The sequence below is a fragment of the Anthonomus grandis genome, chromosome 7, assembly GCF_022605725.1.
Source record: "Anthonomus grandis grandis chromosome 7, icAntGran1.3, whole genome shotgun sequence".
In the NCBI taxonomy this organism is placed as follows: Eukaryota; Metazoa; Arthropoda; class Insecta; order Coleoptera; family Curculionidae; genus Anthonomus; species Anthonomus grandis.
The window spans coordinates 2643670-2660085 of record NC_065552.1 but is presented as its reverse complement, the minus strand read 5'-3'; the positions used below and the strand labels follow the sequence as shown (position 1 = coordinate 2660085).

Here is a 16416-nt window from a genome sequence, read left to right as displayed (position 1 = left end):
TTTTTCTGCACAGTTGAACAGTCTTTTTTGCACTTTGTCAAAGAGAAATTTTATTCCTTTTTTGGACAGTTAAGATTCATTCTGTCTCTTCATCTGTCTCTCTTCTAAGCAACTAAAGAGTAATTTTATCTTTTTTTTGCACAGTTAAAGAATTTTTCCGTCTTTCGTGCACTCTATCAAAGAGTAATGTTATCCTTTTTTTGGACAATTGAAGAGTCATTATTTCTTACTTCCAGGCAGTAAAAGAATCTATCTATCTTTCTTTCAAGAAGTCGAAGATTCTGTCTGTCTTTCTTCCAAGCAGCGAAGAAGTAATTTTGTCCTTTTTCTACACAGTTGAAGAGTATTTCTATCTTTCTTCGAAGAACCCTTTTACCCTTTTTATGGACTGTTGAAGAGTGATTATGTCTTAGTTCCACGCAGTGGAAGAATCTATCTGTCTTTGTTCCAAGCAGCTAAGGAGTAATTTTGTCTTTTTTGTGCACTCTTAATGAAAGAGGTCAACTAGATGCTATTTACACTGACTTTAGCAAAGCCTTTGACCAAATTGATGATTATATTATGTTACTACAAAAACTCGACCATCTAAAATTGCTCCACTAAGATCTTATTGATCGAATGCAATTGATTGCAATGAACAAGCTGTGAGCTCTGTAAGAAATTCAATTGTGTACCATATTTACCAGAGATTCTTGCTAAACATAAAGACTCTCCTTCATTTAATACAATTCTGTCTAAAACTGTCTGTACCTAATTTTTGTAGTTGCTTTTTTATGAGTTTGATATCATGATTGTTATTATTACTATTATTATTACTCTCAGTTATACTTTTAATTAATTAATTCCATATTTTTTTGCAAATAATTTGTTTCATGATTTTCCTGTAATTGGATAATAGCTGTTGGAAATAAGAACTATTAACATTATTGTATTTAGTATTATACCTGTCATGTTCCAGGGCCTTCATCATGGCATCCTCCAGAGCCCCCGGGGGCCACTCTTGCCCATAAATGAAAATTTCCGACTTGGCAATGTCGGCCCGGTTCCAAGTCAGCGCCAAACTCAGCTGCTCCGTCGGCGACAGGTGCTGAGACTTGAACAGGGCCGTCAGTATCGTCTGATCTAGCTCTTGGGGTTTTTGGTCGTATTTATCCGCTATCCGGAATATTGTTATCTGGAAAAGACGTTTTTTTTATTCAAAAAGGGGTTCGAGGGATAACCATAACCCTTACCAAATGTTTATTTTCCACACACATCATTAATTCACTAAATAGGCCGTCGGCTAGCTCGGCAGCTACTTCAAATGCACGCTGAATGGTCGCTATGATGTACTCCTTCATGGTTTTCAACATAGAACATTCGTACCTGAACATCAAGGTTTGTTTAATTATTGAAAAATTATAAAAATAACGGTAAGTTCTTACTTGCACATAAAAGCAATGAGATCAGCAGCCCGGCCTGAACCATCACAGACTACAACAGGAACGGGGGGGTCGTCGGTGACGTATTCCAGGACCGCCCTTATGGTATTCGTGCCTCCCTCGATCACCAAACATACGATGGGGATGGGACTTTGGGTGACTGAAATCGTTTGGAATCACATTGAAATCAATCATATTTTGATAGTTTAGGAGGTTTTTTTTTTGTAGGGGGTGTACTTACAAGGGTATAATCGCTGTTTTGATATGTGTCGTTCGAGCCTGCGCCTCAGGATGATTTCGGCTCCGTATTTGCTTAAAGTACCGTTATCGACTAATAGGAAATAGGCGTGGCGGTTGTTTAAAGCCGCGTTTTTGGATCTGGAATAACATATATTTAAAAGAATCGTTCGGATCGATATATTTAGCTTTGTCATTATTTTTAATAATGTTAGAAATATCACCAATTTCTCGAAACACCATTAATTTTAAGTATTTGCCCAAAACAAGGCAGTTTTTTGTATCACGATGTTGTAAATGCGACTACAAATTAATTACTACATCATATCTTACAAATTTCATATTTATAAATATACAGACTTGGAATATTGAATGACACATGCATGACACCTATTCTATTGATTTCAGTAGAAATTAATTAATAGTAGTATTGTAGAAACCCCAATATCAATTCAATCGTTATTGTATCAACCTAATTAAAAAATTATGGAAATTATTCATGGATTCCTCCAAAAAAAAATAAAATAAAATTGTGAAGGGTCCTCACCGATCTCCCTACACAATTCGGTAAGTATCAATCCCTTAAAACATTGAAAGGCCTTTCAATGACTTATGGCGTAATTAAACAAGATTAAAAATGGTAAAATATAAAATAAAGACAGTAGTAAAGTAATAGTGTATAAATCAAAAGCGAATGTGACATTACAAATCGAAGAACTCAACTAAGTTAATTTTTTAATATTTCCTTAAATTTTTAAAATTCATTGAATGTATTAAACGTGTTAAGTGTTAAGTTAGCAGTTAAAAGAGAGGGACAATTTAACTGTGATACCTAGTGTTAAAGGCCTCAATGAGCTTAAACAAGAAAAGGCATTATAATACAAAGCTCCAAAGAAAACGAACAATCATTAAAAGAAAAGTCTCTTTATTGTCTAAAATAACGATAAATTTCCAATGTTCTAGATCTGCCAAAAAACACAAACCTACAGCTGCTACAAAATTACTTAAAAACTACATTAAGACAATCATAATATTCGTCCATCTCTTTCTTCTCAGTTTTCCACCTCAGCTGGGTATTTGGGTGAGCATGCCGCACTCGAGGACGTCAAACGCGCTTATCGTCCATTCCGAATTTGTGTGTCCCTGACTGTAGTCCCGCAGGAATTCGGTCTGGAGCGCCACCAACACGAGCTTCAGCATGTTAGAGTGCTCGTGCCTATAAACAAAATTCATCATTTGTAAGCGGTGTAAACCCACTCATTGATCGGAGCAATCTAGACATGGGCTTCACTGTTTAGCAACAGCAATGTTTGTCATTTAGAGTGCGTTTACACCAGCTTTTACTAACCATTTAAGACCAAGGATCCTCATGGTAACTCGACAGTTCTTGTATTGACCGTTCTTCATTAGTGACACGTTTAAGGGTACCAGGATCTTGATGTCGTCCGGCCTCAAGGCGATAATCTCCTTCTGGGTCTTATTCAGTCTCGTCGTCATGTAATCCACCAGCTTCATTTTAGCTGAAAAGGTCAACAAGTTCTCCAACTCCTCGGGTTTGTCCCTGTTTATGATGTCTGTGATCTTACAAACGGCTCTGGAAATGACATTTGTTTAGTAAGGGTTAATATGTACAGTCGATTAAATCCCCACTTGAATTTATAATGAATGAAAGTATAATAAACGGTTCAAATTGTCAAGATGTTTATAATATTCAACTTAAATCATTGAAAAATTTGGCAATGCTGCAAACGCCCTGACAAGTGACGTCTGTCAAACATTGTTCGCTCATGACAGACGCCACATGTCAATGAAAAATGTTTGTCGAATAAATATTTGCTTCTCTTTAAATCAATAAAAGTGAATTTATGTCATTTTCGTTTAAAATTATTCTTCAAGAACATTTTACAGATAGAATCCAGTGTTAAAATTGCCATGACAAATCGCGTCTGTCCAATACACATGATGACTGACATTGTTCGCCAATGACAGATGTCACATGTCAAATATAAGCGAATTTATGCTATGAGAAGAACCATATGGTGTAGAACTGTTACGTTAACGTAAAACTTGATAATTATTTCTAATTAACATACTTGTAACGTCGCAGTACGATATGCTGCCTTTAATCCTTCACATTCGTTCTTGTGTGCTAGTCAGCTGGGCCTTACAGCACTTGTAAAACTTTAAGGTTATGCCCCTTCTACCACCTGATAATTGACAAGTATGACAGACGCTTGACAGTTGATATTTGAGTTTTATTGATAGTACAATTGATTATTAGATAATTAGAATGTAGTTTATCATAACTAGGGGACCTACTCTGGGAGTTTATTTGTCCTTTTCCTCAGTATATGCGAAACTGTTTTATAACAACATTATTAAGTAAAAAAGTTATTTAATATACATGGGGGAAACAGTTCGGAATTTGGCAAGAATAACGAACTACTTAGAATAGTTTAGTTAAAGTCACCAATTTAAAATTAATTTATAGAACAAGGGTTTATTATATGTATAGAGAATACGCGAAAACTCCCCAAATTTGTCGAAATTTACGATAATAACCGTTACGAACCGCGGTATACTAGTTACGGGTACCAACCCGCCACCTTATGCCGACCCTGCATACTTTATTTAGAAATAGCTTAGTTTGTATTGTCATCATTTTTAGAACGTATAAATATAATGTAATAGACAAGAGCAATAACAATTAATATAGTAATCGATGTAGTCATTATCTATCAATCAAGTTAGTTGTAAGTTAAGTTAGTCCCTGTTCTCAATAAATTTGTTTTTTAAAAAAGCAAATGCCGGTTGTTGTCCTTTAACTGGCGCAGTCGGTAGTTCGGTCTTTCCAATATTGGACAAAAATCGCCATATTTGGGTCCGTTTCTACGGTTTGAAGACCGCTACAATCCCTGGAAGCTGAAAGAAGACCTGCAGAAACCTTCAAAGAACAAGAATCGTCGGAAGTACCTGCAGCGATCCAATTGAAGCAACCACCCGTTCAGCACCGGATTGAGAACAGCTATAGTTTAGGTCCTGGGAATACAAAAATCGATTCCTTTAGGAAATTAGGCTAAGAGACAAATGGAAATTTTGGCAAGAACCTTACTGTAAGTGAACATTTTTCCTTACCATTATTTTTAAATCCTTTGGTGATATATATTTGCATTTATTTTCGAGTATTTTGGTATATTTTAATGTTTACCAAGGTGTATTTTATTTTATTTGAGTGAATTTTAATTGAAGTTTTTACCATTTATTTTTATAAAAAGACGCTTTACCTTTTTATAACCTTTATTTTTACAATTTTTACAGTTAATAATTGTAAATTTTACTAGATTTTTGAATTTCTTTTATGTCTGAGCATGAAATAAGAGAACTCAACGAGTTCATAAATTTTTTGCAAACCGTTTCTCACGAAGAACTAAGACCTTTACCTTCAATTACTATCGAAAAAAAGAAAATGAGTCAAATAGATATTGGTATGTTAAGATATCAAGCTGACAATATCCCTACTTTTGATGGCAATCCAAGACAACTCAATAGATTTATCACTGCTTGTGAGCATGTACTTCAAAACTTTCAAGATGCCACTAATTTAAATAATCCGATAAATTTAGCTTTAATTGATACAATTTTAATGAAACTGAGAGGTCGTGCAGCCGATCTCATATGCTCTAACTCAGATTTAAATTCATGGTTATTAATTAAAGACGCACTTTTAATAGCTTTTTCAGATCAGCGTAGTATTGAATGTTTGATACAAGATTTAATTTTATTAAAAATACGTAGAAATGAAAATTCTGTTCAATTTGGTATGAGAGTGCAAGATGCTCGTTCACTCTTATTTTCAAAACTCAATACTTCCGTTGCAGATGAAAATGAACGTAGAATTAAGTTAGCACACTACGAAGATTTTGCCCTTAAAACATTTTTAAATGGATTACCTTACCAAATTCAACTTGTTGTTAGACTAAGAAACCCTGACACTTTGGAAAAAGCAATTTCTTTAGTCGTAGAAGAAGAGAACTTTCTTTATTTTTCTCAAGGCAAGAATTTTCAACAAAACTATTCAAGACCGCTTACTTTACCACCCTTACCACCTCGAAATTTCCCACATTCTTCCAGGCATCAACCCCAACAACGACCATATACGAATATTCCAACCTCTAATTTTCCATATAGAAATGTTCCTCAACCGACCCCATTACCTCAAAATATTTTCAGATCTAATGTACCACAAGGTATTGGATTAATTCCCCAAAATTTGAATCGTTCAAATTTTCCTCAAGGCCCTGTTCATCTAGGCAATAACTTCCAAAATAGATCTCGTACTGACTCTATTTCACAGCCCCACCTTTTTAGAAGTAGTAATAGCTCTACTTTTAGACAACCCTTTCTACCCCCAAGTAGACCAAATAATTTTAATCCCCGAGCAAGCTCTATTATTCGAAGAAATCAACCTGAGCCTATGGATACAAGTTCTGGCAACACTATTATCCATAATAATTTGGAATCCGCTTACCCCGAATATTCAGAAAATAATTACTACGATCCTGATAATTATTCCAATGACCCCTATATTAATTTAAATTACAATTATTCTGATTATGACAGTGAAATTTTGTCGCCACATGCACAATTAACTGGTGCATTCCCAGAAATTCAATACGATGAACCTCATGATAGTTCATTACACCATCAAAGTCATCTACCTCATAGTTCCGATGAACCCTACAATACATCTGAACAGCAAAATTTTCACGAAATCACAAACCACGAACCCGTAACATAATATACCTTAACAATATTAGATCAGATTTACCGTACGGTTACATCACAGAAATACGAGCATATTTTTTAATCGACACTGGAAGCTCGAGAAGTTTGATGAGTCCGCAACTAGCATACAAATGTTTCAAGAATCACATTTCAAATGAGATATTTAATATACAGACGGCACACGCTAATTCCTTTCACGATGAAGTTGCTAACATCCCTATTTTTAAAATATTTAACACCCGTGGCTCACACAAATTTTATTTATTTAGCTTCTCTCAAAAATATGATGGATTGATTGGTACTGATCTATTAAAGCAACTAAACGCTAAAATTGACCTAAAAAATAGTAAACTTTCTACACAAAACTCTGACATTCCAATAATTTTCGAAAACTCAAAAGAAATAACCAATAATAATTCCGACAATTTTTTTCAAAACTTTTCTATAATCATTTCACCAAGATCGCAAGAAGTTATTAAACTACCTGTGACTATTGAATCTGGTTTAGGAATTTTTGATTACATAAATTTCGAAAATGGAGTAGAAATTCCAAAAGCATTAGTAAACATTTCTAACTTTTACGCTTATACTATGGTCACTAATTCTAACGAGACCCCCGTCAAAATCAACATAAATAAATCATTTAACGTTGAACCAATAAATTCTTTAGACGTAAATTTTTGTCAAAAAATGGAAATTGAACAAACTCTTACTATCGAACATGACAATTTATTAAAAGAAAATCTGAAAAATTTACGCTTACAACACTGTAATAAAGAAGAAAAAGAAAAGCTCAGAAAATTATGCTTTAATTTTAGAGACATCTTTTATTGTGACAAAATCCCATTAACTTTTACAAACCAAATTCAACACAAAATAAATTTAACAGACGAAAGCCCCATTTTCACTAAAACTTACCGCTACCCCGAGATTCACAAAAAAGAAGTCAAGGAACAAGTTTCTAAAATGCTAGATCAAGGAATTATTCGAAATTCAGTTTCTCCCTGGTCCAGTCCAATATGGATCGTTCCAAAAAAGCTTGATTCTTCTGGCAAACGCAAATGGAGAGTCGTTATAGATTTCAGGCGATTAAACGAGCGCACTGTAGGAGATAAATACCCCCTTCCCAATATTGCCGATATTCTGGACAAACTTGGTCGAAGTCAGTATTTTTCCACTTTAGATCTCGCCAATGGTTTCCACCAAATCGAGATGGATCCACATGATATTTCTAAAACCGCTTTTTCTACTGAGTCTGGACATTTTGAGTTTTGTCGAATGCCATTCGGTCTTAAAAACGCACCCTCCACCTTCCAGAGAGTGATGGATAACATCCTTCGTGGCCTCCAAAACGAAATCTGCGTAGTTTATCTCGATGACATAATAATATTTAGCACATCCCTTGAAGAACATCTTTCTCGTCTAAAACAAGTTTTTTCACGACTTCGTGAATCGAATTTTAAAGTTCAACTGGACAAATGCGAGTTTCTCAGGAAAGAAGTACAATATCTCGGACATGTCGTTACATCCAATGGAGTCAAACCAAATCCAGATAAAATATCTGCTATCCAGAAATTTCCAATTCCTAAAAGTCCAAAAGAAATTAAAGCCTTTTTGGGTCTTCTAGGCTATTACAGACGTTTTATCAAAGACTTTGCAAAAATAACTAAGCCCATGACAGCTTGCTTAAAAAAAGATTCAAAAGTAGTTCATTCTCCTGAATTTATCCGATCTTTCGAGCATTGTAAACAACTGCTAATTAATGCCCCTATCCTTCAGTACCCCGATTTCGAAAAAACATTCATCCTTACCACCGATGCAAGTAATTTTGCAATAGGAGCCGTTCTTTCACAAGGCAACGTCCCAAATGACAAACCTGTAGCTTATGCCAGCCGCACACTTAATGATAGTGAATCCAGATATTCTACTATTGAGAAAGAACTTTTAGCAATAGTTTGGGCATGTAAATACTTCCGCCCTTATCTCTATGGAAAGAAATTTAAAATTTATAGCGATCATCGTCCTCTTGTTTGGCTTTTTAGTTTAAAAGAACCAAATAGTAAACTTATCAGATGGCGCCTCAAGCTTGAAGAGTTTGATTACGAAATAATCTATAAAAAAGGTACTCAAAACACCAATGCCGATGCCCTTTCCAGAATTCAAATAAACGCTTTAGAAAACGAAAGCATCATTAACAATCCAGGCGAAGTCAACAATGACATTTTAGATTTTTTGCGTAATATGGCTGAAAATCCTCTCGAAAATCATGATACAATTTATTCCCGCCCTTATCCACCTGAATCGCAATACTTTAACCCGCAACCATCGACAAGCACCAACTATAACTCCAACCCGACCATAAACCTTAATGAAAACGAACAACGAAAGTCCCCAAAAATTAAAATATTGCAAGATATTTTAATAAGACCAGCTAACAATAACACGAATTTAGAAGTCATAGACAATACCCCAACTTTGGCAACACCGCATTCATGCAGTGACCCTGATAATCTTAGTGAAGGAATTAAAATACTAGATGACATAATAAATAACAAACCACACCAAATGATCATCTCTAGACATTCCATAAACAAACTTGATGTTATACACGATAAGTTCGAACATCTAAAACTTCTTTTAGTAAAAATCCCTAAATCAAACGACCAACTAATATTTGATTTACTAAAAACCTACACCACCGGAAATAAAACATTTTATCTATATTTTTATGACGACTCACTTTATTTAGATTTTAACAGAGTGTATTTAAAAAATTTCTATAGCTCTGGACTGAAACTAATTAAGTGTACAAAAATAGTCACTAACATACGAGAATACGACCATAAAATATTGTTAATTAAACACCAACATGAAGGCAAATGTAATCATAGAGGAATTAACGAAACTCTAGAACACCTTAAAAGAAATTACTATTGGCCCTCCATGAAAACAGATGTTACAAACTATATTAATGATTGCGAAACATGTCAACTCACTAAATATTCCAGAACAAAACCTTATGTTCCCCTGGTTCTAACCGAAACAGTAGGCAAACCTTTTGAGTTAATTCACATTGACGTATTTAAATTCGACAATCAAGACTTCCTAACATTAATTGACCCCTTTACAAAATTAGGACAAGCAATTCCAATTTTTGGAAAAACTGCTATCGAAATTTCTAATGCCCTAATAAAATATTTTTCATTTTATGGCATCCCCCAAAAAATTATAATGGACAATGGTTCCGAATTTAAGAATGAAACTGTACAAGAATTACTAAAAGCGCACAAAATCAAAATACATTTTACTACACCACTCCATCATGAATCTAATTCACCTGTTGAAAGATTCCATTCGACTCTAATTGAACACCTGCGAATTCTTAGACACAAACATAAATCAGATAATGTAACTTCTTTAATGAATTACGCAATAATTGCCTATAATAATTCTATACACTCAACAACAAAGTTTACTCCCTTTGAACTAACACTTGGACATACTAATTGTAGAGATCCCTGCGATATTATAGAACCCACATTCTATAATGATTACGTTAACAATCACAAGGAAAAAGTCAAACACATTTACCAAAAAGTGACAGAAAACATCGATCAAACAAAAAGAAAAATCGTAGAAAAACATAACACTGCCGGACCAGAACAAACACAATTTAAAATAGGTCAAACTGTTTATATAGTTAACAACACTAGAAACAAAAAAGACAATAAGTTTAAAGGCCCCTACGAAATACTACAACTACTACAGCATAATAAAGTTAAAGTAAAAAATAAACAATCTAAAAAGGTAACAACAATTCACGTTAAAGAATTAAGAAAACCCCCTGTTGTTACAGAATCCTCACCTTCGTTGGAAGAGAACTAGCCCTTCCCCAATTTCATAACCTCAACCAGAACCCTGGACTACTACCACTTAAACTCGGCAATGCCCAAAACACAGCAGACTATTGGTCTTTTGTACAAATTTTTGACGTAAGTGACATAATCCAAGAAACCAAATACCTAGAACAGACTTTTATAAAACTAAAAGAATCAATTCATAAATTCTTTGACAATAACTCCTTTTTAAACTCCTATAATCTAGTCAATTCGTTAAGTGCTAAAGTAAACTTACAAATTCAACAACTAAATCCCTTATTTAACAACCGAAACAAACGTGGACTTATTAACGGTTTAGGTTCCATTATAAAAACCATAACTGGTAATCTCGCACAAGAAGATGCTGAAAAATATGACAAAGCTATTTTGGAAATCTCTAATAACCAAAATTCTCAAAAAACGTTTATAAAAGAGCAAATAACCATATCTAAAAAATCTATCGAACATTTCGAAAGCATAAGCAAAAATTTGTCACATAATCAACGTATTTTAGAAAATCGTATAAAAAAACTAGAATTGGTGGTTAAACAAATGAATTTGAATAATACAAATACATACTCTTTCTTTTTAAGTGAAATACTTGTCTCTCAAGTGATAAATGCGTATCAAAATATATACGATATCTTGGATAACATCGAAATAGCGATTACATTCTCGAAATTAAATATATTTCACAGCTCTATAATCGACCCAAAAGAACTTCTAAATGAAATAAAATTAATTGGCCCTAACTTAAGTAAAACTAAGTTACCATTTGCAGCAACTTTAGAGAACATTTTACTATTCGAAAAAATTGTCGAAATTAAGGGTTATACAAAGGAAAACAAAATATTCTTTATAATAGAGGTACCTATAGTTGAACTTGAAAATTATGTACTATATCACCTCTACCCTTTGCCCGTACCCTTAAATTCCATTTACCAAATAATTATCCCTCAAAGTCAATACCTTATCCTAAATGAACACTCATATGTACTGTTCAATGCCAAATGTCAAGAGGTAGCTACAGAAACCTACCTCTGCAAAGAAAACAGCCCTCTGAGCGTATCCGAGGATCCGCCATGTGAAGTACAAATGATGTTGTATTCAAAACATCCCTCAAATTGTCGAGCCATTCAAACCGAGGTCAAGTCTTTGAAAATCCAGAAGCTGGAACAAGAAAAATGGATAATTGTTTCACCCCAAAAAACCGTAGCTGTCCAACAATGTGGCCATAATAAAGAAAATATTCCAATCCAAGGCACCCTTGTCCTTGAGTTAAACCCTAGCTGCACCATACAAATTCAGGACTTCCAGATTAGAAGTTTCCACGATACAAACACCCATTTTCACAACATTGAATTACCCAAGTTGACCTTAGACTTAAATGTTCGCCCTAATGCTATTGATTTACAGCCCTTTGAACTCAATAGCTTAAACTTCGATGAACTTAAGAACATTCAAACCATGATGGACATCCAAGCCAAGAAAATGGAAGAAACCAGCCAAGGACCTGTCCATATAACAAATGTTAGCGTATGGACCATCATCTTGTATATCCTGATGACTACTGTAGCCGCCTTCCTGTTGCTGAGAAAGACAAGAAAATTAATCCAGACCAAAAGAAAACATCCCAACCAAACCACCACCACGACCAGTGACGACGAAGAAACCCTACAGAATCCGAGCCATATTGTCATATAATTCACCCCTGGGCTCATTTCTTAGGAGGGAGGAGTTACGGGTACCAACCCGCCACCTTATGCCGACCCTGCATACTTTATTTAGAAATAGCTTAGTTTGTATTGTCATCATTTTTAGAACGTATAAATATAATGTAATAGACAAGAGCAATAACAATTAATATAGTAATCGATGTAGTCATTATCTATCAATCAAGTTAGTTGTAAGTTAAGTTAGTCCCTGTTCTCAATAAATTTGTTTTTTAAAAAAGCAAATGCCGGTTGTTGTCCTTTAACTTACTGGATGCCGCCGTTGTTGCCAAATTTTTCAAATGCGAAAACTCTCCTATATATGTCAATTTTCGACAAGTTTGCCATGCTTGACGAATTTCCAAAGATTGTTGGCACATTATAAGTATAAGAAAAACATTGAAATAAATTGTCTACTGTTTGTTTAAAAAAACAATCAATAATAACCCAATTAACCTTAAAAAAATATAAATGGCAACGCTGCAATTGTTATGACAATTAACGTCTGTCATATTCATATGATGTCTGACATTTTGCTCCGGTGACAGGTGTCACATATCAATAGAGAATATTTCTCAAATAAATGGATGCTTCCCTTTAAACCAATAAAAGCGAATTTATGTGATGTTCGTTTAAAATTATGCTTTAAATACAATTTAAAACCATTTTATGATCCAAATTTTTGAAAACTGAGAAACCAGATCAAGGGCAGCCAAAAGTGCGTACATACAGCATTCAGTACCACAATATACCGTATACCGCCATTGTACCGTATATCGCAAATTTCGATAAGAAAAACCAAATCAATAATGTAAGAATTTCGATGTTCATAGGGTTTGACATAAATTATCTACGGTTTAATGTTCAGATTACCAATAAAAACAATTAAACAAACAACGACTCAAAAATATAAAATATATGGCAACGTTGTAATTGCCATGACAATTGACGTCTGTCATATACATATGAGGTCCGCCATTTTTTACCGATGACAGATGTCATAATGTCAAAACATGTTTTGATTACCGACTAATAAAAATAATTAAAGAAACGACTCAAAAATATAAAATATATGGCAACGTTGTAAGAGCCATGACAATTGACGTCTGTCATATACGTAAGAAGTCCGCCATTGTTCATCGATCAAAGATGCCCTAATATCAAAACATGTTTTGCAATTTCTCAAACCAATTCATTGTAATTCCTACTTTACCACTTAATATGTGCTTATTATATTTAATAAAAAGAAAAATTAATTCAAGCCAAGGAAGCCTGCGGACAGCATTCAGTACCGCGGTATATGACCAGCGTTGCAGAACCCAATATATCTCAATACTGATTATAAAATTCGGTAAGTTATTCGAGTTATAATTAAATAATTAACCCATCTCGTTTTGACTTGGTAACCCCGAAAGAAATATATACGCTGACCTTTGGACAATAGTATATAATGCTGTCTGTAAGAACTTCTGAGCAACAGCAACACTAGTTGTTTGACATCTGTCACTTGTGTTGACAGACGTCAAACACTTTTAGGTTATGTTAGTCGTATAAAGTGCAATTATTTGAATCTTTTTAGGAAAATTGAGTAAATTCTTGTGGGCATATAACCGATAATAACCGTGAGTGGAGACACTTACCGTGTAGTACCATAAATGAATGCGCCCTCAGAAAACTCAGGATCCCAAGTATTCTGTAACATCTTGAACTTCAGCTTGTTCCTGAGCCATTTGAATAGCCGCGGTACGTAGATCAGATCCGGCGTCTTTGGCAGTTTTCTCGATGACGGTGTGGTGTGATGGTCTCGATGATGAATCGGTGCACTTAAATTATCCTTTAAAGTCCCGGAACGATAAAACCGTCCCCCCGAACCGACAATTCCTTTACAATAATAATAATTAGAGTCGCTGAAATTTTGAAACAACGTTTTCAGATAATGCCGCATCGCATGGATTTATTTCGGGTTTTCGAATAGCGATAGAGTCGACCGGTTCGATGATGCATGGATGGATGATGCTGGGTTTTTTTTTTCGAGGTGGTTTTCTTCTATCCGATTTGAGTTTGAGCGTGTTGTTACACTGGAATTTTGGAGTAAATGGGCATGATGATGGACTGTGAATTTGGACGTTCGGTTGACAAAAAAAAATGACGCCTATTAACTGATTGATAATCCGTTGCTCGGTTACGGGTTTCTTTTTTTAATTTATAACCCGTTATAATCGATGGTATAGGGCTGAAGGTACGCTTTGTTTAATGTACTTACCTGAAAACACCTTAATTCATATAAATATGTGACAGAATTTCCTGAAGAGTTGGGGTCGTTTAGAAAAGCTTCGAGTTTTTATTTGTCATCATAACAATTAACAGTAATCATAAGTAATATAAAAGTTTATAGTACTATAGTAATAACTATAGTACTATAAACTATACTTGGCTAAGTTTAATGTGAAGAGTGGGATTATGGTACTATCCCAAAATAGTTACCCGAGCAGAGGATTTAAATTTATTAAAAAAAAAAGTAGCAAAAGAATCAAAATCTATTCACTGTAGAAACTATCCTGTAATAGGACTATTTAGTAAATATGGGTTAAATTCAAACACTAAAGAAGTGTCTTCTGCTTGATAACGAGTCAATACTTAAATAGGGCATGGTTTCAGAACAGGAAAGATTCAGGCCCAATTTCATAAGTGCTGATGAAGAATTTTTAAGCCTTTCAATTTTGAAGTAAATAATGAAGAATTCAAGAAGAGATCTCACTAGGTAAATATATAGTGTCTTCAATTCTAACAGATTTTTATAAAGTCTGTAAGTTCTTCGGATAAATTCAAATAGCTCTATTTATAGTACCTATATCTGGTCAATGGAAGTCTGGGAGACTCTGGCCCAAAAACATACCTTGACAGGATCAAGCTGCTTCGAAGGGATACCATCGATAACATATTGACATGGAGAAAAGACTCTTAAACGAGTAAACTTAATAAGCCCACATTTCTCAATGCTTAATTACATTTCATTCAATTTACACCAGAAAAACACTCTGTTTATATCTGTCTGAAACACATTCTGTTAACGGCCGCGAACCAGGAAAGTCTGGAGTGGCTCCGTCGGGCACTCCCAAGTCTTTCGCCTTGGGAGGGGGTCACGCTGACAACAGTGGATCCCTCCACGCTTCGCTTACGCCGGGCCATCTTAAGGATCCCGGGTATTAGACATAAGTCTGATAAGGACACCCTGAGGCTTGTGGAGCTTCAAAATCCTGGCCTCCCGTGCTCAGGACGACAGGGCTCGCTATTTTATAGCATCACCAGGGCCTCTGTCTCCCTTATCGAGAGTAAGAAAGCGGCTGATGACACCAGGGTAGCCAGTTCCACAGTGGCCCCTGGGCCCTCGGCCGCCGACTTAGAAAAGGCCACTACTGCTGACACCGCAGCTTCCGAGGGGCCAGGGCAATCCGTAGACGATGGCCCTTCCAGCTCCAAGGACTAAGCGTGCTGGCAGTCAGCCAGCCCCATACCATACAGCATGCCTTTAACATTTCTGCAGGCGAATCTATAGCATGGAAGAGCGTCCACCGCTGTTCTGTGCAAAAGGCTCACTGAGTTCCATATCGACGTACGTCACCTTATTACAGGAGCCCTCGACTTACCAGGGCTCTGTTAAAGGCCTGGGTTTAATTGGCGGCGGCACACTACATAAACATGTACCGTGTGAGAATCCCCGCGCAATCATCCTTACTAGGAATGTGCGGTGCTTTCTCCTCTCAGGTCTCTGTACAAGTAGCCGTAAAACTGTCAATGGGTACGGGAAAGGATCTGGTAGTCTGCTCTGCCTACTTTCCCATCGAAATTGAACCACCTCCCCCGACCGTCACTGCGGTGGTCAAATACTGTGAAGACTTGGGTCTCCCGCTTCTCATGGGCTGCGATTCGAATTCGCATCACGGCCTTTGGGGATGCGGAGATGAGAGCCCAAGGGGCCGCTCCCTGGTTGACTTCCTGTGCTCAAATGGCCTAGAACTACTCAACCGAGGCAGTGTCCCAACTTTCTACTGCAATAGGGGTCAATCAATTATTGACCTTACTATCTGTTCACCTAGTACTGTGAACCTTTTCAGCTTATGGAGAGTGTCCCTTGAGGTCACAATGTCGGACCACAGGCACATTCTTTTTGAATTAAAGAAGCAGGCTCGGTGCGATACCCCCGCTTACAGAAATCCAAGGTGCACTGTCTGGGACCACTTTTGAGAGGAACTAGTCGGTGGTCTCAAGACACTCAGGGACTTCAAAAGACAGTGCTAGAGGCGGTTCTGCCAAGACGTGGAAAACACACCCTTGGACAGCACAAAGTACTGTCCAAGGAACCTGGAACTGGTCGCTGTCACT

General features: G+C 35.9%; 2 protein-coding genes across 3 annotated transcripts in view; both read right to left on the bottom strand.

Moving 5' to 3' along the window:
• The window catches only part of LOC126738390 (transient receptor potential cation channel trpm), a 191549-nt gene that overhangs the window by 81489 nt on the left and 93644 nt on the right, over window positions 1-16416 (bottom strand). For both annotated transcript variants that reach the window (XM_050443699.1, XM_050443698.1), the window contains exons 9-12: window positions 1663-1799; window positions 1425-1581; window positions 1233-1365; window positions 945-1174 (exon numbers count right to left, since the gene is read on the bottom strand). In XM_050443699.1, coding sequence (XP_050299656.1) covers window positions 945-1174; window positions 1233-1365; window positions 1425-1581; window positions 1663-1799 — 657 coding nt within the window. The remainder of the gene's footprint in view (window positions 1-944; window positions 1175-1232; window positions 1366-1424; window positions 1582-1662; window positions 1800-16416) is intronic.
• On the bottom strand, window positions 2566-14207 carry LOC126738394 (uncharacterized). The gene is made up of 3 exons (XM_050443706.1): window positions 13674-14207; window positions 3007-3252; window positions 2566-2874 (listed from the first exon to the last, which is right to left on the bottom strand). The coding sequence occupies exons 1-3, from the start codon at window positions 13976-13978 to the stop codon at window positions 2724-2726; spliced, it is 702 nt and encodes a 233-aa protein (XP_050299663.1). The 5' UTR covers window positions 13979-14207; the 3' UTR covers window positions 2566-2723.

Coding starts and splice junctions, on each gene's coding strand:
- LOC126738394 (XM_050443706.1), bottom strand. CDS start 13,978: ATGCGGCATTATCTGAAAACGTTGTTTCAAAATTTCAGCGACTCTAAT. Junction 3,253..13,673: donor TTCATTTATGGTACTACACG/GTAAGTGTCTCC, acceptor TGTCATTTCCAG/AGCCGTTTGTAAGATCACAG. Junction 2,875..3,006: donor AGGATCCTTGGTCTTAAATG/GTTAGTAAAAGC, acceptor TTTTGTTTATAG/GCACGAGCACTCTAACATGC.